General features: G+C 65.3%; 4 protein-coding genes across 4 annotated transcripts; 1 reads left to right on the top strand and 3 right to left on the bottom strand.

The window, feature by feature from the left end:
• Positions 1 to 479: 479 nt before the first annotated feature.
• Positions 480 to 4,087, bottom strand: EMIHUDRAFT_425718 (hypothetical protein; the record flags this gene model as incomplete). Its single annotated transcript, XM_005793829.1, has 11 exons — positions 480 to 1,044; positions 1,267 to 1,287; positions 1,424 to 1,495; positions 1,793 to 1,956; positions 2,153 to 2,240; positions 2,385 to 2,477; positions 2,638 to 2,788; positions 3,002 to 3,234; positions 3,416 to 3,724; positions 3,792 to 3,866; positions 3,941 to 4,087. The coding sequence occupies 11 exons, from the start codon at positions 4,085 to 4,087 to the stop codon at positions 736 to 738; spliced, it is 1,662 nt and encodes a 553-aa protein (XP_005793886.1). The 3' UTR covers positions 480 to 735.
• A 780-nt stretch (positions 4,088 to 4,867) lies between these two features.
• EMIHUDRAFT_61021 (hypothetical protein) lies at positions 4,868 to 7,213 on the bottom strand (the record flags this gene model as incomplete). Its single annotated transcript, XM_005793828.1, has 6 exons — positions 4,868 to 4,933; positions 5,010 to 5,079; positions 5,147 to 5,235; positions 5,304 to 5,489; positions 5,585 to 6,990; positions 7,117 to 7,213. Coding segments are annotated over 6 exons (1,914 nt in total), but the record flags the coding sequence as incomplete, so codon positions are not given.
• Positions 7,214 to 8,008: 795 nt separating this feature from the next.
• Positions 8,009 to 10,759, top strand: EMIHUDRAFT_431656 (hypothetical protein; the record flags this gene model as incomplete). Its single annotated transcript, XM_005793827.1, has 4 exons — positions 8,009 to 8,801; positions 8,855 to 9,014; positions 9,067 to 9,296; positions 10,690 to 10,759. The coding sequence occupies 3 exons, from the start codon at positions 8,009 to 8,011 to the stop codon at positions 9,203 to 9,205; spliced, it is 1,092 nt and encodes a 363-aa protein (XP_005793884.1). The 3' UTR covers positions 9,206 to 9,296; positions 10,690 to 10,759.
• Positions 10,760 to 13,569: 2,810 nt separating this feature from the next.
• Positions 13,570 to 20,873, bottom strand: EMIHUDRAFT_94738 (hypothetical protein; the record flags this gene model as incomplete). Its single annotated transcript, XM_005793826.1, has 12 exons — positions 13,570 to 13,691; positions 13,950 to 14,208; positions 14,410 to 14,469; positions 14,513 to 14,608; positions 14,905 to 15,086; positions 15,795 to 15,801; positions 18,053 to 18,469; positions 19,065 to 19,107; positions 19,257 to 19,360; positions 20,014 to 20,068; positions 20,106 to 20,155; positions 20,427 to 20,873. 12 exons carry the CDS (start codon positions 20,871 to 20,873, stop codon positions 13,570 to 13,572), a joined length of 1,842 nt encoding a protein of 613 aa, XP_005793883.1.
• Positions 20,874 to 23,269: the final 2,396 nt, after the last annotated feature.

The raw sequence follows: 23,269 nt of genomic DNA, 5'->3' as shown, positions 1-23,269 counted from the left end.
GCTGCTCGAGCGCCTCGGGGCTCCGTGTCCCGGGTAACTGCGGCAAAACGCCACCCTACCTACTCTCGGAGCTAATGGACACGTCACACAGCAGGCCTCCATGGTAGCCCATCCGCGAGACCTCGAGAGACTCGACATGTATATGTGGAGCCAAGTGAAGACCCTCTCGGAGACCCGTGTTTACTTTACGGCCCCTTCCCTGCGAACGCGCACCCCCCCCAGGGGGGCTAGGGCTCTCTTGCCCGCAACCCCGATAGGATCTCGACGATCATCCGAGGGGCCCGCTGGGTGCGCTTCTTAGCTCCCCGGCCCTGGATGTGAGGTTGATGGCTGCACTCCACAACGCACAAGTGCTCCAAGTGCACCACCACCTCAGTGCAGCCATGCCTCAGTCGCACTCGAGGTCTCGAGCACGGCAGCAGCGCTCCTGAGCTCCCAGCAGCAGCTTCGTATGACGATATCTAGGAGGCCCGCCCCTCTTACAGTACTCAGTAGTCATACTATACTCCGATATAGAGCACACTGATAGACTCTCTCAACCTCTGTTCGCGGGGCCTCACCGCGCTGTTTGAGTCTCTCTCCAGAGAACCGTACCTCGCGCGCTCGCTCGCAGGGGCGTGTGCGCGGCGCTGCCCGTCGTCTCGCTCGCGCGGCGCGGGCGGCGCCCCCCCGCCACCCTGCGCCCGGTCGCGGCGGCGGGAGAGTCAGAAGGGGGTAGAGCGGAGGGGGAGGCCGTCAGCCGTTGAAGGCGGCGGGCTCGATGACATCGTCAATCTTGAGGATCATGCGCACAACCTGCGTGGCGAGCATGAGCTGCTGCTGCTTGCCGATGAGCGTCTCGAACACCTTCTGCTCCTTCATGTCGTTGGTGCCCGCCTGGTTGCAGTCGATGCCCAGGTACGACCGCCCGCTCGACACCTGGTCAGCCTTGACGGACGCCACCGTCTCGATCGGCTGCAGCCCCGAGTTCTCGGCAAGCGCACACGGCGTCTGCTCGAGCGCATCCGCAAAGGCTCGCATCGCGTACTGCTCGATGGTGCCGACCTGGTTGTTGGGGAGATATGGGGGAGATATGGGGGAGATATGGGGGAGGTATGGGGAGATGGTGCCGACCTGGTCGTTGAGAACAGTAATGGGAATGGCAATACTGCAGTACAATAGTCGCAGTAGTAATAATAGTGGCAATAATGAGATGAGCAGGACAACTGCTGCTGCTGCTGCTACTCCTACCAATCAGAAGAATGGTGACAACTCGATGGTGCGGACCTGGTCCGCCGCCTCAGACACCTTGAGCGAGCACGCAATCTCCGACGCGCCTATTCACAGCAGGAGGTGTGAAGAGACGCTGTTCACACCTTGAGCGAGCACGCAATCTCCGACGCGCCTATTCACAGCAAGAGGTGTGAAGAGACGCTGTTCACACCTTGAGCGAGCACGCAATCTCCGACGCGCCGCCGCCGTACACGATCCGGTTGTCCCGGATCAGATTGCGCACCTGTCGGCGGCGGAGGGTGTGAAGAGGGGGGGGGGAGGGTGTGAGGAGAGGGTGTGATGAGAGGGTGTGAAGAGAGGGTGTGATGAGGGGGTGCGAAGAGGCCACGAGGGGCGTTGCGCATATCGCGTCGTGCAGCGAGAGGTGGGGAGAGGTGGGGAGAGGTGGGGAGAGATGGGGGAGAGATGGGGAGAGATGGGGGGGAGATGGGGGGAGATGGGGAGGGGTGGGGAGAGATGGGGAGAGATGGGGGAAGAGATGGGGGGAGAGATGGGGGGGGGAGATGGGGAGATCGCGCACCACGCAGATCGCGTCGTGCAGCGAGCGCTTCGCCTCGTCGAGGACCATCCGGTTGCCTCCGCGGCAAAAGACGGTGACGGCGCGCGAGTTTGGGCAGCCCTCGATCACGATCATCCGGTCCTTTGTCGTCCCGAACGCCTCCTCGTGCACGTGGCCCGCCGAGCCTGTTCACAGCAGGAGGTGTGAACAGACGCTGTTCACGCCTCCTCGTGCGCGTGGCCTCACATCTCCCCATCTCCCCCCCCCATCCCCCCCCCCCCCCTCTCCCCCCCTCCGTCCCAAACCGAGCTTGTCCGCCGTCACATCTCCCCATCTCTCCCCCATCTCTCTCCCCCCCATCTCCCCCCCTCTCTCCCAAACCGAGCTTGTCCGCCGTCAGCTCCGCGAAGCGAGGGACGATGCGCGCATCCGTCGCGATGGCGATCAGCTCGAGCTCCACGCCGCCAACCTGCGGACGTGTCGTGGACGTGTCGTGGACGTGTCGTGGACAGATCCTGCGAACAAAGCTGACGCCGCCCCGGGTAGTACCGGTTTCGTACTTTTAGCTCTCTCTTTCTCTCTCTCTCAGTGTCTGTAGCTCTTACGTGCATACCCATCGGATGGCGGGCAGCTCGTTCTGCATCAACAAGTGGTTCGCCTCGTCGTCAAAGCCCCACTGGCAGATGACCAGGTTGGCGCCGGCGTCCTTCACCTGCCGGAGAGGGGGGGGGGGGGGGGGATACGTCTTCGGCTCCCCCGCGGGAAGCCCCGCGCGCAGACGACAACAGCGTCTCTCCCACACACGCACAGACGCCGCACGCATGCACGCAAGGCTCGGGCACGGCAGTGTGGTGGTGTGAGCACACGAGGGCTAGCAGAGAGTGAGTAGCAGAGAGTGCACGCGCCTGCCGGATCATCTGCGTGAAGTAGTCCTTCTCCTTGGCCTGCATCTCCTCGAAGGCGGCGACCGACTCGAGCTCGAGCTTGTGCTTCGTCTTTGGCTTCGGGGGCTCGAACCTGCGTGAAGTACGCCGACATGCGTGAATTACGCCGACAGGAGGGGCGGGAGGACGGTACTGTGCAGCGTCTTCAGAGCACCGCGTGAGTACGAGGGGCTGCGAAGACAGTGCATACAGCGGAATTCAATACGGGTGAATACGGCTGAGTACGTGTCCTCTCGAGCGCTGGTTGGGGTCCATGCCTCCGTGTTCTTCTTCTAGGGGCTTGAACGGGCAGGTGAGCACGCAGAGCTTGACGTCCTTGAGGTCCTTCGGCATCTGGGGGTGCGCCATGTCCTTGTCAATGACGATGCCGCGCACGAGGGTCGTGTCCTCGAGCGAGCCCCCCACCTTGCCGTCCATCTTGATCAGGTCCAGGTTCACGTCCTTGCGCTCGAAGTCGGCGACGGCCATCACCGCGTCGACGGCGATCTGCCCCATCTTCCGGTGCGCGCGGTTGACGATCTTGGAGCCTACGGCGCACGCCGTGCGGGCGTGTCGTGGGCGTGTCGTGGACGAGCGCAGCGCGGAGAGGGCGGAGTCGGCGCACCTACGGGGCGCGTCGTGGGCGTGTCGTGGGCGTGTCTTTCGTGGACGAGCGCAGCGCGGGCGGCAGTCTTGGAGCGCCGAGCGTGGTCATGGCGACCTCGACGAGCGCCTCGGTGTTGTCGAGCGAGTACGAGAAGGTGTCCGAGATGGAGGCGAGGTGCTCCACCGCAATCGCGCATGCGCGGTCGAAGCCCTCCGCCACTCTCATCGGGTGGATCCCGCGGTCCAGCAGCGCCTCGGCCTTCTCCAGCAGCGCGCCCGCCAGCACGACCACGCCGGTGGTACCGTCGCCGATCTCATCGTCCTGCGACTTGGAGAGCTCGACGAGGAGCTTGCCGATCTGGTGCTCGACCTTCATCTGCTCGAGAATCGTCGCGCCTACGCGCACCGCTCCCGACGAGGTCATCTCAAGCCCCGCCCCGCCCCGCACGCCTCCCGCCTCACGGCGCCGCGCCATCGTTGGTGATCGTCACGTCGCCGTCCGGCGACTGCAGCATCTTGTCCATGCCCTTGGGACCGAGCGACGTCTTGAGGATGTTGCAAACGGCCTGCGCGGGCGGCGGGGGGTGGGGAGAGGGCGGCGAATCGGCGTGTGGCGCAACAAGAGGCGGCGAGAGGTGACGGCGCCGCGGCGGGCGTGGAGAGTGCGGCGGGCCTTGGCGGCGAGGATGTTGGCCTTCTGCGCCTCGAGGCCCTTCAGCCGCCCCTTGGCCTCGCCCTCCTTGATGATGATGAAGGGGCGCCCATACTCGTCGAACGCGAGACTCATGCCTGCTAAGCGAGCGGCCGCGGCGGCGTCGTGGTGGCGCACGCGGCTGAATCTCGGCAGAGGGCGCGCGGCGTGAGCAGCGACGGTGGACGGGCGCGTCGCGGGCGGGGGGCGGAGCGGCGGCGGCGGAGCGGCGCACTCGATCCTCCAACGCCGCCTTGCGCTCCGCCCAACGCCTCGCGCCAACAGGGTTGGGGCCTCTTGCCGGTGTGGTATGGTACGTCTTGCGTCCACCCGTATACCGCGTTGGTGTCCAGTCCGAGCCTGGCTGTTCTTCACCTTTCTACCTACCTACCTACCACCCGTACCGCGTTGGTGTCCCAGTCGTTGGTCGGACTGTGTTTCGCCTTCCCATCCATCAATCCCAGCTCAAGACCATATCCCCCCGCCTCTGGCAGACCTGCTTGGCCTTGGGGTAGTATGGTAGGGCTAGTCTTGGGCGGTCAGGACCCACGCCTTTGGGCCGCCGATGGTACCATACCATACCCCGGGAAAGTAAGGCTCATGTGAAAAAATCCTCGCACGTAACTCCTCGCGGGTGGAGCTGTGCCCTTGCCCCTTGCTCGCGCTCTCGCCTCAGCCGGGAGAGACGTGGTGGGCAAGGCCGCGCGGCTGCATGATGGCGACCAGTGCAGCGAGCGGAGACGACGCGGCTCAGCTGGTGCGGCTGCGTCGTGGTACGTGGATGCCACGGACGGCTGCGCACAGTTGCCGCAACATTGGGCGATACTCATTGTTGCGTGATACGCACGCAGCCTTCCTCCTCCCTGCGCCCCCGCCTCACGCTCCACCGCTCGAGAAGCCGATTGCGACGGGCGGCTTCACCCGCGCGATTGCGAGCAGCACCTATGCCACGCACACCAGTGTCTGGTGAGACCCGGGCTTGTCGTCAGCGCGGAGGAGGGAGTGGAGCGGATGACACCTGAGGCAGCGACCAGAGCCCCTCTCCGGCGATGAGGCCGCTGCCGACGACGGGGTAGAAGGCAGCATACCTAAGGGCAAGCGTTGCGAGTGGCGTCTCCTCACGGTTGTTGGTGATGGCGAGCTCCGCGCACGCACCCGGCTGGGTCGGAGGTCCTCCAGTGGTGGGCGATCAGCCCGCCGACGGTGGAGTCCACGGCAAGCGACGTCCCAAGGTACATTCCCACCTGCGCACATGTCTTGGGTGAGAAGAGATGGGTAGCCGATTGAATGGGTCCCGAGAAGGCACGCCCACCCCCATCGCCAGCGGGGAGGGGAGGAGCGGCTTGATCGCGCTGCACCGAGGCGACTCTGCGGCGGCAGCGACGGCAAAGGAAAAGGCGGCAAAGGCGGCGCAGAGGCTGCAACAGTGCGCGGGGAGTGCGTCGAGGCCACTGGTGGCGACGATGGCCATTGCGCGGTAAACGCGGCCAAAGGGCGCCTGCACGCAACGCCGGGCGGGAGCGGAGTGGGAACGCGACCGCACATTGAAGCGCGTCGGGTGCAGCGGACAAGCGCGGCTCGCGCCTTGTAGACTGGGCCCGGAATCTCGAATGCGCGTATGTACAGCGCAAAGAGCGACGGCGCCATGATGGAGCTGAACAGCGCGCCGACGAGCTGCGCGACAAGCATTGCCCGGGGCCGCGCCCGGACAAGATATCCCGCCTTGAAATCCTGCATCAGGTCCGTCGCCTGAGAGCAGACCGAGATGACAAGGCCGCACATGACGAGGGCGGGGGTGATGGAGCCGTTCCCCGCTGGGCCAAACGCAAACATCGCGAGCTTGCCGACGGCGCTCGCGAGGTTGTGGTCCGTGAGGCCGGTGCCGTAGATGATGCCGACCGAGAAGGGCGGCGCGCAAAGCAGCGCGATGAAGACCATGTACCAGGTCACGTCGAAGAGGCGCGGCAGCAGCACCATTGCCAGCGCGCCACACGCCGCGAGTCCGCCGAGCCACAGCCGCGCAGGCACCGCCTCGCTGCAAAAGATGCGGTCCTTCTCGGCGTCATGGCCGCTGCTATTCTTGGCCCGCCCGCAATCGCCGCCGCCGCCGCCCTTCCCGCCTTGGTCTGGCGCTTGCGCCGCCTTGCTTGGTAGCGACGCATTGCCCGCCGGGGCGCGGAGGTCGCAAATGATCTTGGCGGTAACCTTGACCAAGTTCATGACGGCGTCCACCAGAATGATGGAGAGGGCCGTGAAGACCTTGTACCCATACTGACCGTGTATGGAGCCGCCCGCATCGAGATGGCCGTTGTACCACTTGCCCTGCTTGAGGACGCAATCGACGCCACTGCCCGCGCCGGCCAGCGGACAGGTGTAGTCCGCACGATGGTTCTGCAGGTAGGGAGCCATGACGCCGCAGCTGACCACCGCGCCGAGGAGCATCGAGAGGGACACCTGGAGCGGCATGATGAGCCCGGTGCCGACGTACCCAGCGTGAAAGCCCGTCTCCCAGCCGTAGCGCTCAAAGGCTGCCATGCCAAACAGCGGCCACCGCTCGAGGGTGAAGGCCCACTTGAAGGCGGACCAGGTGAAGGAGAGGCCAAGGTACCTCCGCAGCCGCGTCCACTGCGCGAGCGCAGACGCGGCACCGTCGGGCGCGTTTAGGTTCTGGATGAGGTGGGCCGCGGCGGTTCCCGAGGGGAAGAGCAGCTGGTAGTCGACCACGAGCTTCTTACGCAACGGAATCGCGACGAAGAAACCGAAAAGGGCGAGGCTGACGCACCAACCGACGCAGCGGCCCCACGTCAGATCATACGCGTCGGCCGCGTTGTTGCCGGCCTGGTCGCCGACCGCTCCGGCAGCCATCGCCAAATATTCCTCGCGGCTCAGCGCCAGGAGCGTGGAGGAGAAACCTCCGGCCGCAATCATCGAGTAGCCAGCGACGGCGCAAGTCTGCGCGACGCAATTCTCCTGTTCAAATTCGGAATCGTGGAGAGACGCTGCTCACTCGTAGAGCAACGCACATGCGGGCCGCTGGCGCAGCTCTCCTGCGCCGTGAACGAGCGGGCGAGCGGCATGCAGCGCAGCGCCGCCTTCCGTCGCCAGAGCCGCTGGTCAGCGGGGACAGCCGAGGTGGACGATCGATGTGCGAGATGTGGCCCGTGCCTTCATCGCAAGGTAGCCGCCCAACGCGGCGGCGATGTTGAGCGACGGCACCGAGCCAACCTTGGCGCGGTCAGGCAGCCGAGTCAGGCAGGCACCGAGACGTCACCGAGATGTCACCGAGGTGCAGCCAAGGTGCAGCCAAGGTGCAGCCGAGCTGCAGCCGAGGTGAAGCCGAGGTGAAGCCGAGGTGAAGCCGAGGGGCAGCCGAGGTGCAGCCGAGATGCAGCCGAGATGCAGCCGAGATGCAGCCGAGATGCAGCCGAGATGTAGGTGACGAGCAACGACCTTGAGCGCGTAGTAGAGAGCTATGGGCTGCTGCTCGGGCTGCTGCTCGGGCTGCTGCTCGGGCTGCTGCGAGGGCTGCTGCGAGGGCTGCTGCGAGGGCTGCTGCGAGGGCCCCTGCTCGGGCTGCTGCTGCTGTGAGGGCTGCTGCTCGGGCTGCTGCTCGGGCTGCTGCTCGGGCTGCTGCTCGGGCTGCTGCTCGGGCTGCTGCTCGGGCTGCTGCTCGGGCTGCTGCGAGGGCCCCTGCTCGGGCTGCTGCTGCTGTGAGGGCTGCTGTGAGGGCTGCTGCTCGGGCTGCTGCTCGGGCTGCTGCTCGGGCTGCTGCTCGGGCTGCTGCTCGGGCTGCTAGGGCGTGAATCGTGTCGTGCGACCGCCTTTCGTTGTAAAATTCATTTTTTTCCGAGGGAGTTTTGTCGGAAAATTCTTTTGTCACACAACCCCCCCCGCCCCCACAATTTCTTTTCCTTGTTCTTTTCTTTTTTTAAAACCGCGTATTTCTTTTTTTGTCAGGCAGGCACTCGCAGGCTGCATGCACTCGTCGGCTGGCAGGCACTCGCAGGCTTCCCGACGATGACTGCGCTGCTTGAGCACATCAACCTCAACATCCTCGACGAGCCGACGGCACGCGAGTTTTACGTCTCCTGCCTCGGCGCCGTCGTGAATGAGCCGACGACGAACGAGCGGCAGCTTCACGTCAACATGGGAGCGACGCAGTTCCACCTGCTGCGCAAGTATGGTAAGGCGGAGGGTGTCACACCGGTGACCGCGGCGCAGCGCTGGGCGGGCGAGATCGAGCTGTGGACGTCGGAGCGGCTCGACGCGATTGCCGACCGGCTCACGCGGCACAAGCTGCGTGGCCATGTGCGAGATGGCGCGAGCGACGTCCTGCGAGTCCGCTGCCCGTACGGCAACGCCTTTGTGATTCGGCACGAGGCGCCCGGAAGCTGCGATGGCTGGGGGTGCCACCCCTCCGGCAGCGGTGCTCTGACGCGTCTGGTCCGCGCCGTGCACGATGTGCGCCCCGGCGCCGCCGCGCGGCTTGCGCACTTCTGGAAGGAGACGCTGGGCGGCGAGGCGTGCGAGCTTCAGCCTTCAGGCACGCCGCCTCTGTGGTGCGAGGGCGGCGTTGCCGGCGGGGCGGGGAGTGGCGAAGACACCGCCGGCTTGCAGCAGTGCGTGGTTCGTTTCGGCGCCGCGCCGCAGCAACTCGTGTTCGCCGAGAGGCGCTCAGCGCCGCCTCCAGACGAGTATGAGCGGAACGAGGCGGCAGCGTACCACATCTGTGTCTACCTCGAGACGGCGGAGCGCTTTGCCGCATGTTTCCGCGCTTGCGAGGCGGCAGGGCTGCTCTACGCCAACGAGAGTGCGCGAGACTGCCCCGAGATGAGCCGGAGACTGCGCGAGCGTAGGCGGCAGGGCTGCTCTACGCCAACCCGGCCTACGCGCGCAGCCCGCCCGAGTTTGGCAACGCGATGGCGTGGGAGGAGGTGCAGGCGTGCGGCCAGTTCCGCATCAAGGAGCTCGGAGGCTCTACCGGCGAGCCAGCGGCGCCCAGAGCTCTACCCAGAGCAGGCGGGTCGCCGCTGTGGCTGTGGGCGGCGTCCATTCACAGCCTTGACTGTGAACAGGCGCTCGTCCTCGAGGTGGAGGTTCGCTCGCCCCACCACGTGTCGTGCCCGATCGGCAAGCGGCCGCGGTAGCTCTGGGAGTGGACGGGTGACGGCTCTCTCGGTCTCGCCCGTACACTCATGCTGCACCAGGCTGTAGGGTGTACGTGCAGCGTGTACCGTGTACACTTCTTGACACACTGGGGCCGCCAGCTCTACCGTGTGCCCCTCGGTCCTCCTCGCGGTACGCGGTCTCTCTGAGCCCTGGTCTGACAGCCTGACAGCAAACCCCGGACAGCGCCTGACAGTGCCCGACAGCCTGACAGCGTTGACAGCACTTTCTCTGACAGCCTGACAGCACGTATCTGACAGCCTGACAGCAGAGCCTGACATCAGAGGCGTCCCGTCGCTGTCAGGCCCTAACCTGACAGCCTGACAGCTGCCCGACAGCCCGACAGCACACAGCGGCCTGACAGCAGCGCTGACAGCCCGACAGCCCGACCAGCCCGACAGCAGCACAGACCGTACACAGTCCGTGCAGCCTCTTTCTTGTGCCCCATGAGGGTATAACAAAACTATTACATGCAAAGACATGTGTGTGTGGTTCATGTAGTCATGGGTTGGTCATGGGTCTCTCTCTCAACCCTCCCGCCCCACCTCTGCGGACCCGCGGCTGTGCTACTACAAATGAAGCAAGGTACCTTACCTTACCTTACAAATGAAGCTACCAGCTAGCCTTCTGGGGCCCTACAGCCATATGCCTACAGCGTCTGGGTGGGGGTGGCCGCCGCCGTCTGTGCCGCCGCCGCCTGCGCCTGCGCCGCCATCTGCGCTCCCCAGGCGGCCGCCGCTGCCGGCGTGATCACGCCGTAGGAGGGGGGCAGCTGCGTAGCCGCCGGCGTAGACGCGCGCCGCGCCACTGGCAGCTCGAGCGCAGAGTACCTGCGCCAGCTCTCGATGAGTCAGCGCAGCAACGGGGTCTTCATCAACGACCCCAAGGGCCTCTTTATCCTCCGGTGGTACCGTGAGGTGAAGGGTGACGGGACCCCCCCAGACGGCCCGCGCTACCAGAACAGAGCGTGCAAGTACTACTGACGAGCGACAACGATGGGGAGGCCTTCCGCTGGACCAGCAACTACCAGATCATCAGCAAGGTGTACCTGAAGAAGCACTCCACCCTGCCTCTCTGCTATTCTCTCAGTGCGGCAGACAAGAAGATGGTGACGTCCACCATGAAGAAGATGGTGGGACCGGAGGCAGAGTAGAGACTAGAGTATGTGCAGCAGAGTCCTGCTGGTCTCCTCTTGATAGTGTCATAAGTGTGGCTGGTGTGTGTCAGAGCCTGACAGCACCCGACAGCACCACCTGACAGCACCTGACAGCAACAGCCCAACGTCTGACAGCAGCAGCAGCCTGACAGCTCTGACAGCTCCGACAGCGTCTGACAGCAACACCCGACAGCTCCGACAGCACCTGACAGCTACAGATCCCCTCTGATGTCAGACACGCACCCGACAGCACCTGACAGCACTGACAGCACCCGACAGCTGGTCTGACAGAGGCACCTGACAGCGCCTGACAGCTGCCCGACAGCCTGACAGATCACCTGACAGCACCTGACAGCCTGACAGCCAGGGCTCAGCGGTCTCTCTTCGACGCTATTCGCATATATATTTCTTTTTGTATGTATGTACAAAGTCACGAATGAGTCAAAGAGAGAGAGGAGAGCATTTGGGTTTGGGGAGGGCGCGAGTGGGAGACTTTTCGGCGGGCGAAATGCGGCGGTTCGGATGCGTCCGCTCTTGTGGGACGACCTGTTGGGACGACCTGTGGAACGCCCTGTGGCAGCGATCGATGCCGGCGCCGGACGGAGGCGGACGCGGCGGCGAGGCACACGGGCGCCGGCGTGGCGCGTCGGCAGGCCCACCACGAGCGGATGCGCGACGAGCGCGCTCGCGGGAAGCACGGCTTTGCCCACATCGAGTGGCTGAGGAAGCTCTTCCCGCTCAGTCTTCGCTGGGTGGAACCCCCCCCCGAACATACGGCTTACGCTTAGGGAAAAAGGTAAGGTAAGGGGAAACATTTAAACTGCAAGCAGCGGACTCCCTGTCACGACTGACAGAAAAAAAAACTGTTCAGTTTTCAAAGGCAAAAACGCCAGCCTACGCCCTCCCCTCACACTGACACTTCTCCCCTATTCCCGACTTTAGGTTGCGCACATCTCCCAGCGAGCTAGGTTCTCCGCTTTTTCTCCCCTAGTCATCTGCCCGCGCCGCGCGCCTCTGTGGGCGTCTAGTGCAGCCACTGACAGAACTGTTCCAAAGGAGTGGTCAACGTCTCGCCTGAAGTCGGGTGGGCTCGCGCACTGCTTAGCCCTAGGGGAGGGGTGTGTGTGAGGTGTCGGAATGGTAAGGTTTCAGGCCGCCAAGGTGTGGGGGATTTGGGGGATGAGTCAGGAGCCAGCAGCCTTCCTGCTGGACCTGAGTTCACAGCTCCTCCGCCCGACGGGGTGGTCCCTTGGATTCGGGCCCCGCTCCCTTTTCCTGCGCCTGGTCTGTCCCTGTCAAGTGTGTGTTGCGAGATGCAGAGCTGGTTAGGCTGGAGCGCGGGCGGTGCGGTGGCAGGCGAGGGCAGCGCGGTAGGCGAGAGGCGGCCGCGGGGCTTCGAGTGGCGCGATAGGAGGGTAGGCTGGCTGTGGAGGGGCGCCGCGTGGCCTCGGCAAATGAGTAGTGCTTTATGAGCGGCCAGTTTTGTGCGTATTGCATATCGAGCCTGCGGTGTGGCCTAGTTGGTGCAGCGTTCGGGTCGGGGACGTTTTGGTCGTTGGTTCGAGCCCAGCTGGTGCAGTTCGTAGTCGCGTAGCGCGCGGGTGCGCGGCAGCCTCGGCAACCGAGGCGACAGTGGCGAGCAGGGGCGAGCAGGGGCGAGCAGGGGTCAGAGAGCGAGTGACGGATAAAGGCGTGTGAAAGAGCTGTGAAAGCGAAAGTATCGAAATTAATTGCCCGCCGCAGGCGAAGAAAATTTTCAGGGTTTTTTGGTCCCCTACGCCGAAGAAATCGAAGATTTCGGCGGGCGCCCGACGCGGTATGGATGGAGCACGCGCGCTGCCCGGCATGCCTGCAGCATCCAAACGAGACGCACGGCGTCGCTCAGCCGTGTCCACGCGGCTTCGCTCCTGTCCTAACCGGCGCCATCTGGGCGGCTGCTGCGGAGCTGCTGCCGGCGGTGCGGCAACTGGCCGACAGATACAACGCTCAGTCAGGGCACCCGCCGGCGATTCACTGGAAAGGAACGAAGGCGCCGCTGTCGGCGATTCACCGCCGTTCGTTCCCGTCTCTCAAGCTGGCTACACCGTCCATGGACGAGGGAGACGTCGCCTCCTCTTTCGTCCCGGGCACTGTTCGCGCCGGAAGGCACTGTACACTGCGAAGTACATTAACCTTCATCCCTCCTACCGCCGGCCGGGAGTGCAGCCTTCGCCATCGCTGAGTGAGATTATCCTCGACTTTGGCACCTGCGAAGTAATGAACAACATGCAGTACGTCATATGCAATGGCGCTATGACAGCCCTGCGATGGGCGTCCTCGACGCAGACGAGGCGGAGCTCATCTGCACGGCGCAGATCGCCGACTTTCTCTCTCTCCCTGCGCGAGTGGTTGCGCCACCGTGGATGAGGCATATGGGCTGGGCAGGGGAGTTGGTAGAGGAGGTCGACTGAGGGCGCGAGGCCGCCAATCGTCACAGTCTGCTGCTGACTGTCGGTCGCTGACTGGTTGCGCATTGCGCTGGCCGCGCAGCGGCCTTTAGAAAATTTTGGCCGCAGGCCTAGGTTTTGAAAGATCAAGAGAATAAGCGCCGGTGAGGCTTTGAGAAGCTGCCGTTTGCGGCTTCCTAAGTCAACTTTTCGAGAGGAACGTTTTGGCTAAGCTAGAACTTCTCCAAAATCGCGCGATCATCGAGTTTTGAGTCAATAATTATGAAAGGAAAGGGAGAGGGAGAGTTCTAGCTTAGCCAATCGATTCAGCGTGCTCTGAAACGCCCAAAACCGTCGAGTTTTTCGCCGTGGTCCAAATAGAGAGCTTAATATTTTGAGTTTCTTGGCCACGGCCACGATTACCCGTCACTCGCTCCAGAGCAGTGCGGCGCGCCGAATTTTTTTCGATGGGCTCGGTCAGTGGGCGTGTCAGGAGGCGGCCGGCCGGGAGAAACTCGGCAGTAAAACTCCCGCGCCGGCCCAGGAGGTGGGAGTGTCACGGAGGCGGCCATTGGCGCGCGCTCCTTGTCTTCGTGGGTCCGAGTTTTTTTTCTGTCACGACTGACAGAGCCCAACATTTATTTCCAGGCTGCCCAGAGCGCGCGCTGCGCTCGCGTCGCTGCTTCACACGCCTCTAATAAAATCGCCAACCAGCTGCGGCCCTGCGCGCCTTTTGGGCTCGTCTACTTCGGCGGCGACGACTATGGTCGTTCTGCGATGGCACCTCCGGCGAGTAGGAAGAACTCCCGGGTGGGAGTCGCCCGGTGCAGCTAAGTTCCCTGCTGCTGCTCCTCGCCGCACTCTGGCGCGCTTGCGGTGGCGTGTATTCGGCCGACGGCGACGCCGAGGTCGCGCCCTCCTGCAGAACCCTCGCGCAGCACACACGCGGCGCCTGTTCACAGCCAGCCGGTGAGCAGCCGCTCTCCCACCGGCGCGCCCCTCGTTCACTGTGAGCAGCGGCGCCCACGAGCAAGTACTCCGCCGCGTGGACGAAGCGGAGCCGCAGCAGCTGTGTGCCGCCGTACCGGAGCAGCCCTACACCCCGCAAAGCCAGCGGTCAGAAAAGAAGGACGCCGCGCGGCGCGGCACCGGAGGAGCAGCCCGCCGCCGCTGTCGCCGTCGCCCCTCGCCTCCGCCCCCCTGCCCTCACCGCCCCTCCCCTCGCCCCCCCTGCCTCCGCCCCCGCTGCCGCCGCTGCCTCTGCTCTCGCTGCCTCCGCTGCCTCCGCCCCCGCTGCCGCCGCTGCCTCTGCTCTCGCTGCCTCCGCTGCCTCTGCTCTCGCTGCCTCCGCTGCCACTTCGGGCGGAAGAGTGCGGCGGCGACGCGTCGCCGCTCCTGACGGCGGGCAGCACGCGCGCGACCTGCTTGACGCCCAGACAGTACAGCACGAGCTCCGCGCCAGCCACGACCTTGGCCGGCAGCTGGATCTTAGTATTAATTAGTTAACTACCATGAATCAGTATTAATTAAGCCACGACCTTGGCCGGCAGCTGGATCTTATTAACTAATTAATTACCATGAATCAGTATTAATTAAGCCACGACCTTGGCCGGCAGCTGGATCTTATTAACTAATTAATTACCATGAATCAGTATGAAGTAAGCCACGACCTCGGCCGGCAGCTGGATCGCCGTCACGCGCGCGGTGAACTCCCACACGGCGGACGGCGCCTGCGGGCGTGTCTCGGACATGTCACCGACGTGTGGCGGAGACGTCCCCGAACTCGCACACGGCGCTCGGCGCCGGCCGCGTGCGCTCGTCGACGAGGACCATGCCGCGCCGCAGCTTGAAGCCGCCGCCGTCCGCAACCTGCGAGACGGGAGGCGCACTCACGCGGCGGAGGAGGGCGCGGCACAAACCGCGCACACACGCCAAGCTGCACGCTCAGGGGGGGGGGGGGGGGGGAGGGGCAGCGCGGGGGGGCGTGCCGCAACGTGCAAGCTTACCGTGGCGGACTCCCCTACCCCACGGTAGCCCGAACCATCCCCTACCCCCCCGGGACCCGAACCCTAGGGCGCCGACCTGCAAGCTGACCGTGGCGGACTGGCCTACCCCCACGGCACCCGCACCCGTCCCCTACCCCCCACGGTACCCGCTAGGGCGACCTGCAAGCTGACGGTGGCGGACTGGCCGGCGACCGCACGGCCGACACCGAGCTCCTTGTACTTGATCGACCGCAGCGTCGCCGGCGCCCAACGCCCGCGCGCGTCGGGGCCGACGAGCAACCGGCCGGGGGCGGGCGAGGGGACGGCGGCGCGCGCGCAGAGTGCGCCGCGCAGCAGCGTGCCTGGGCCGAGATACGGGGAGATACAGGGAGGTGTGGGGAGATATGGGGAGATAGAGCGCCCCCCCCGCGCGCGAGCGGCACTTGAGCGAGCTCCACAGATGTGCGCGACAGATCGCCGAGAGACAGCCGAGGTGTGGCCGAGATGCAGCCGAGATGGGTAGCAGTCTGCCTGAGACGACGGGCCCATCGCACGGCTCCGGCTCCTACGGTGCGAACACGCCAGCCTGGCGGTCTTGTGCAGTGTACGCCGAGCTCCGCGTGGCGCACACGGGGTGCGGAAGCAGCGACCACGGGGTGCGGAGACAGCGACCATGCCACGGCTGAATACGGCGGAGCGCGGATGAGTGCGTGTCCTCTCGAGCGCTGGTTGGAGGACAAGAGTGCGTCTTCCGCTTCTAGGCTCCGCGCTGCCAGGTGTGGGGGAGATACGGGGGAGATACGGGGGGAGATATGGGGAGATCGTCCGCTTCTAGGCTCCGGCGCCTCCCCGCCGCACTCCCGCGCGTCGCAGACCCAAGGGTCGTCGTCCTAGTCACCGTCAACCGGCTACGAGTCAGCAGGGCTCTCCCCATCCCCTACCCCCACGGTACCCGCACCCATCCCCTACCCCCACGGTACCCGAACCCATCCCCTACCCCCACGGTACCCGAACCCATCCCCTACCCCCACGGTACCCGCACCCATCCCCTACCCCCACGGTACCCGCACCCATCCCCTACCCCCACGGTACCCGAACCTTGAGCACGGGGGCAGCGGAGCGCGGCATGTGGCACCCGTCGATGGAGAGCAGCAGCCGCCCTCCTATCATCAGCTCCACCCGACGGTCCGTCCACTGCGGGCGCACACCCCCGACGCAGAGAACAGAGGCGGCGGCGTGTCGTCGCCTTGCAGAAGTCCCCAGTCGCGGGGCGGGAGCCGCCCGAGAGTGCGGATGAGCAGGGGGAGGCCGGCTCCGGACCGCGCAGAGATGCCGAGCCTGCCACTCGTGGTAAATCAACAAGTAAGAATGATTACGTAATTCACTACTAGCCGGACCGCGCAGAGATGCCGAGCCTGCCACTCACTCGTGGTGAATTCTCAAGGCATCAACCACTAATGGTGGACTAAGAGGCCCCCCGGACCGCGCAGAGATGCCGAGCCGGAGCGCTGGACACACCGCCCTCTCGGCGCGGGAATGCGGTGTCGTGCGCAGTGCAATGAAGAGCACCGGCGTGGAGTACGAGGGGCTACGGACACAGCGAACCCAGCCGACTGCGGCGGAGTGCAGCGGAGTCCGCGTCCTCTCGAGCGCTGGTCCGAGTGACTTCCGAGTGCGCCTCCCGCTACTAGGGGTCCGAGATGTGGGGAGATACGGGGGGAGATATGGGGAGATCTTCCGCTTCTAGGGGCCCGAGCAGCGGCGTGACAGCCTCCGCCTGCGCCGACGTGGCGCCGTCGCCCGCCTCCTCTGTTCCGCCAGTCGACCCTCCCCCGCCTGCGCAAAGAATGCCGGTTGACCCTCGGGGCGGGGAGGCGGCATTGTGCAGAGTAGTCAGAGCAGGCATTGTGCAGAGTATCAGAGCAGGCATTGTGCAGAGTAGTCATAGCAGGAATTGTGCAGAGTATCATAGCAGGCATTGTGCAGAGTAGTCATAGCAGGAATTGTGCAGAGTATCAGAGCAGGCATTGTGCAGAGTAGTCAGAGCACAGGCATTGTGCAGAGTATCATAGCAGGCATTGTGCAGAGTAGTCAGAGCAGGCATTGTGCAGAGTATCAGAGCAGGCATTGTGCAGAGTATCAGAGCAGGCATTGTGCAGAGTACCATAGCAGGCATTGTGCAGAGTATCAGAGCAGGCATTGTGCAGAGTATCATAGCAGGCATTGTGCAGAGTATCAGAGCAGGCATTGTGCAGAGTATCAGAGCAGGCATTGTGCAGAGTATCATAGCAGGCATTGTGCAGAGTATCAGAGCAGGCATTGTGCAGAGTAGTCAGAGCACCCAGCGTGAGGACGAGGTGCTGCGAGCACACAGTGACTACAGCAGAGCTACAGCAGAGCTGCAGCGGAGCAACGGCCGAATGCGGCGCGGAGTCCGTGCCCTCTCGAGCGCCGGTTGGAGTGCAAGAGTGCGTGCTGCGTCAGCTTCTAGGGAGTCTAGGGCGTGCGAGATATGGAGAGATACGCGCTCCGCTTCTCTGGGGCGGCGAGATATGGGGAGATACGCGCTCCGCTTCTCTGGGGCGGCGAGATATGGGGAGATACGCGCTCCGCTTCTCTGGCGCGGCGAGATATGGGGAGATACGCGCTCCGCTTCTCTGGGGCGGCGAGATATGGGGAGATACGTGCTCCGCTTCTCTGGGGCGGCGAGATATGGGGAGATACGCGCTCCGCTTCTCTAGGGCGGCGAGATATGGGGAGATACGCGCTCCGCTTCTCTGGGGCGGCGAGATATGGGAAGATACGCGCTCCGCTTCTCTGGGGCGGCGAGATATGGGGAGATACGCGCTCCGCTTCTCTGGGGCGGCGAGATATGGGGAGATACGCGCTCCGCTTCTCTGGGGCGGCGAGATATGGGGAGATACGCGCTCCGCTTCTCTGGGGCGGCGAGATATGGGGAGATACGCGCTCCGCTTCTCTGGGGCGGCGAGATATGGGGAGATACGCGCTCCGCTTCTCTGGGGCGGCGAGATATGGGGAGATACGTGCTCCGCTTCTCTGGGGCGGCGAGATATGGGGAGATACGCGCTCCGCTTCTCTAGGGCGGCGAGATATGGCGAGATACGCGCTCCGCTTCTCTGGGGCGGCGAGATATGGGGAGATACGCGCTCCGCTTCTCTGGGGCGGCGAGATATGGGGAGATACGTGCTCCGCTTCTCTAGGGCCCGCCGCCGTCGCTGCTTCCACAACTGCGCATCGAAGCCGTCGACCCCGCCGTCGGCAGAGAGGAGGAGAGCAGGACGGCAGAGCCCCCCGCCTCGCCTCCCACCTCGCCGCTGCCGGTGACGCCGCCCGCGCCCCCGTCGCCAGCGCCGAAGCCGCCCCCACCGCCCCCACCGCCCCCACCGCCGCATCCGCCGCCGCCACCGCCGCCGCCGCCGCCGCCGCCTCCGCCGCCGCCGCCTCCGCCGCCTCCGCCGCCTCCGCCGCCTCCGCCGCCTCCGCCGCCTCCGCCGCCTCCGCCGCCTCCGCCGCCGCCGCCGCCTCCGCCGCCTCCGCCGCCTCCGCCGCCTCCGCCGCCTCCGCCGCCTCCGCCGCCGCCGCCGCCTCCGCCGCCGCCGGCGGCGGCGGCGTCCGGCTCGGCGCCGCCGCTGTCGTCCTCGCTGCCGCCGTCCGCGCCGCTGGGCGGGAGGGCGAGGCAGGGGCAGTGCGCAGAGAAGGGGGGCGGCTCGGCCAGCACCGCCGCCTAAGTAAATGAATTAACTAATTGATTGATGAATTAATTAATTAGGGGGGGCTCGGCCAGCATCGCCGCCTGGCGGAGGCACCGCTGGTTCATCAATGTGTGGCTCACCAATGTGTAGTCAGTGTGGGTGAACTGTGAACATAGTAGTAGGGAAAGAGTCGACGAAGCACCGCTCGTTCGACCGGCGCACGCCGCCCCTCTCTTGGCGAGGGGGGCTGGCGAGGGGTGTATCCGCATCTCCGCTGCCTCTCGGCTGCCTCCCCGCTGCCTCTCGGCTGCCTCTCGGCTGCCTCTCGGCTGCCTCTCGGCTGCCTCTCGGCTGCCTCTCGGCTGCCTCTCGGCTGCCTCTCGGCTGCCTCTCGGCTGCCTCTCGGCTGCCTCTCGGCTGCCTCTCGGCTGCCTCTCGGCTACATCTCGCCTCGAGCTCGGCCTCGCTCTCGAGGTAGAGCGGGGACGGCAGGCCGCACTCCGCCAGCAGCCGCAGCGTCGCCTCGGCGAGGTTGCCCAGCGAGGTGGCGTCCGCCACGTCCGCCTAATTCATCGTTAGTTCACTCTGAATGGACTCTGATTGAGCTGTGAATGAGGTGTCGTCCACCACGCCCGCCTTGCAGAGCAGCGCCACGACGGGCACGCCCAGCCTACGCGCTGAAGACACCAGCCTCAGGGCGGTTCTGCGCAGCGTATTCAGAGCACCGCGGGAAGACAACGGACAGTGACACAGGTGAGTGCAGCGGAATACGGATGAGCACGGCTGAAGACGTGTCCTCTCGGGCGCTAGTCGGGAGACAAGAACACGTCCTCTGCTTCTAGGACGCCCTGCCCCGCCGCAAGCAGCGCGTGGAGCCGCGTGGCCGCGGTGATGCCGACGTCCGCCCCGACGCAGAGCAGCGCCTAATTAATAGCTAATTAGTATTTAATTAATCGTTAATGAATGCCGGCGTCCGCCCCGACGCAGAGCAGCGCGTAGTCAGGCGCGTGCGCGGTCAGACCCGCGAGCGTCGTCTTGAGAAACCGGCCTGATTCATCGTTCAGTCATACCCAATCCGTAGTGAATTCACAGCGTCGTCTTGGGGTAGCGGCCTGTGGCGTGGGGGAGGCGCCGGCCGACACAGACGTGACTGTGGCCGGTGCCACAGAGTGGCCTCGCGTCGGCTTGTCGCGCCGCTCGTGTGCGGCGAGCGTGGGGAGTGTGTAGCCGCGCGTGTGTGTGCGCGTGGGCCCGTGCTCCGTGCCTCGGTGTGTGTAAGGCTGGACTGGACTGGCTGTGGGCAGCGACACTTGAGGCCGGCCTCGCATTCGCCTTCCTGGGACGCAGTGCTGCCTTCTGACTGCCGCCGCTGTCTCTCCCTTCTCGACCGCCCGTGCGTGTGCGATCTTGGGGCCCGGGGCTGTGTGGTTGCGTGAGTAGCTGCCTTCGCCGCAGAGGTCCAGCAGCGTAATCAATAGTTAATTAACAACTAATTAATAGTTAATGAATAGTTAATTAGTAGCTGCCTTCGCCGCAGAGATCGAGCAGCGTCATCACCCGCGACGAGGAGGCGCACAGCTCCGACGTCGTGCGCGCCAGCTCCTCCGTCCAGTTGAGCAGGCGCGAGGCGCCTATTCACGGCAAGAGGTGTGAAGAGACGCTGTTCACAGCTCCTCCGTCCAGTTGAGCAGCCGGCAGGCGCCGTCAAAGCCGAGCACCTGTTCACAGCAGGAGGTGTGAAGAGACGCTGTTCACAGCTGAGCAGCCGGCAGGCGCCGTCAAAGCCGAGCACTTGCTGTGAGATGGAGGACGTTGCGCCTGTCTCCAGCTCGTGCATGTGCCGCATCACGAGCGTCCGCGCGGAGCCCTTGCCGTCGTCGAGCGCGCCTGCCCCACCACCGGACCGGTGTGAGTCGCAGACTGCTGAGCGCAACGGAGGGTTCTGTGCTGCCAAAGAAGCGCGCCTGGGCCTCCCGCGAGGACGCCCACCACCGAAGACTTGCCCGCCTGGGCGCTGCCCAGCACCGCGATCCGCACCTCCACCTGCGCGCACTCCGCAAACTGCTCGATTCGCACCTCGGCTATCCGCCCCGTCGGCACGCCCTTGGTCCGCTGCGCGGCGACCACCATACGCGCCGAAACGTGGCCGCACATCCGGCGGAGAGTGCCAAGCGACGCGGACATGTCGCGAGGGCAGAGACCGTGGAGCGCGCCGTCGTCCTCCACGCCGAGGAGGTAAACCGCACGGCCCCGCCCCTCGGCAAGCCGGTAAGCCAGCTGCGTCACCAGCTGCTGGAAGCGCGCCGGCGTCGGCGAGACGAGCTTCAGCTTGTACTCGACGTTGCCGACCTCGACCTCCTGAGGGTAGGAGTCCGCATCGTGGGAGATGTCCGCGCTGCCGTGCGAGCCGTGCGGCGGCGTCCTGCGCGCCCCCATGCCGACTGCGAGACAACTGCCCGACCCGGGCCCGGACGGTAAGTAAATAAGTTCTCGAGGTTCTCGAGGTGGATATCCTTTGGCCGCGTTGGGTAGCGAGGATTGGTGTAACCCGAGCCACGGAGGCGTGTTTTCTGGCGGCCGACCGTCAGTGCACGGAGTTGCCACTTCTCCGACTGCCCCGGCTAGTTCCCGAGGTCGTCGGGTGTGACCCCTTCGTCCCCCGGGACCTAGCGCGGGTGGGTTGCGGTTGGAGGGGGCTCGCCCCGTTCCTCCCCATCGGGCCGCGTGAGCGGCCTCGCCTCGCAGATTCGTTTTCGCGCCTGGGTCAGGCGCGCGGGGCATCCCCCGGGTCGCTCGACCAGCGATCCGAAGAGTGGCCGCTATGCGAAGGAAAGAGCGGGGCCCACGGGGTACGCCTCCGTCCGGCCCCCTCCGAGGGGGGAAGGGAATTGCGGGGTCCCCACGGGCGCCTCAGTTCGGCCCTCCCGGGGGGGGGAGGGGAGCAAGGGGGTGGGGGGATCGGGGCGGGGGGGAGGGGTCTCGGATTTCATGGGTCTAAGACTTGCCTTTCGGGGAGGGGCCTCGGTTACGGCGAGCGCAGTGGCGCGCGCCCTACGTCTTCCCCTCCTCCCCAGAGGCAGCGAGTAGGCAGCGAGAGGGGGTATCGAGCGCCTATGTATGGTTGTGGTAATGTTGACGGGCGTCGCGGGGTTTTCCGCCCCACTACGCAGGGCAACCTCTCTCGAGGCGGCTAGACTCTATCTCAAGCTCTCGCCCACCCGTGTCGAGTCGTTACACGTCCCCACGTCTCGTGCTAGCCGAGCCACCCGGCCGAGCCCAAGGCTATCCATTCGAGACGGACCTGCCCCGAGACGGCTTCGGTGGACGGCCTTGCACCGCGGGGTTCGCTCGGTATGGCCCCGATCAGTAAATAAGTAACGATTTCCAAACTAAGGGCGGTCGCACGACACGATTCACGCGACAGGCGAGGCGCGGGCGACGGCTTCCTCAGAAGCCGTCGCCCGCACCACAGGAGCAATCACACCACCACTCCCACTCCGGCGCCCACCCGCTCCCCACCCCGACATCCCCACCCCACCCCACGCTCGCCCACGTCCCACGACGCCAGCCGCCCGTCGCCCGCCGCACCGCCGTCTCGCCCGCCGCCTCGCCCAGCCTCCGCGCCCGCCCGCCCGACCGCCGCCAGCGCCGGCATCTCGACGGCCTCCGCCTCGCCCGCCCTCCGATCCTGTGGTCTCGCTGAAGAAATCGACGCAGCAGCGACCGCGACCGAGTCGGACTCGGGCGACTGACATTCGCTGGTGACGTAAAAGCGGGCTCGTCCAGGACCAGAAGGCAGGGGCAGGCAGCCGCCCTCCGCCTTTGCCGCAGCAGCCGCCCCACCCGCTCCCCACACCTGTGGCCACTCAAAGAAAAAAGACGCAGCTCCAGGTAAAGAATTTTACAACGAAAGGCGGTCGCACGACACGATTCACGCGACAGGCGAGGCGCGGGCGAAGGCTTCCTCAGAAGCCGTCGCCCGCACCACAGGAGCAGTCACACCACCATTCCCACTCCGGCGCCCACCCGCTCCCCACCCCGACATCCCTCGACATCCCCGCCCCCGACCTGTCGGGCTCGTCGAAGATGTTCTTCAAGACGGCCAAGAAGCAGAACCAGTGCTGCACCTTCATGTAGCCCCAGAGGAGGAGGGCGGGGCGCGGCGGCGGCCCCTGCCCAGGGCCTGGACTAGCCGGGGCTGGCCGGGTGTCGGGACGACACGAGGAGGACGCCCTTACTTAGCAGTGGGTAGGGGCAAGGCGCAGAGGGTGCGGGCGCGAGAGAGGTACGTGGCGAGACACGAGAGACGAGTGTCTGGTGTGGGTGGAGGTCGCCACGCGTGTGCTTCATACTATGTGTAAAGAAAAGAAAAAACCGAAAAATCGCATGCCGGGGTCAAAATACACACATTCGTCGCTCTCCCGCCACCATCACCCGCCGCCGCGCCGCCCGGCTCGGAAGCAGACCGGCCCCGAGGGGGTGAGGCGACATCTTGCTGTCTGTGGCACCGACCATCACGCCTCACCTTCGAAAGGGTGGCTGCCTACCCCAAAGCCCAGCCCGGGGCATCGATTTCTCTTGACGATTTCACTTTAAAACGCTGGTGCAGAAGGGGCCTTCTCTATAGAAGTCGGAGCCTTGCGTCCAAGGAGAGGCAGCGTGCGGCTCCGTGGACTCGGCCATCTCCCGCGGGTGAGAGGGCGAGAGGAAGCATCCCCGCCCTCTGAGGCGGCCGTCCGAGTCGAGGAGGCAACCACACAACCATCCCCGCGGGTGTGGGCGGCCTTATCGGCCCGCTATGCTATCTAAGTCGGCCCTTCCTCGCGGTCGGC

This window comes from Emiliania huxleyi (assembly GCF_000372725.1).
Source record: "Emiliania huxleyi CCMP1516 unplaced genomic scaffold EMIHUscaffold_1, whole genome shotgun sequence".
In the NCBI taxonomy this organism is placed as follows: domain Eukaryota; phylum Haptophyta; order Isochrysidales; family Noelaerhabdaceae; genus Emiliania; species Emiliania huxleyi.
This window is presented reverse-complemented; position numbering and strand designations above follow the sequence as displayed.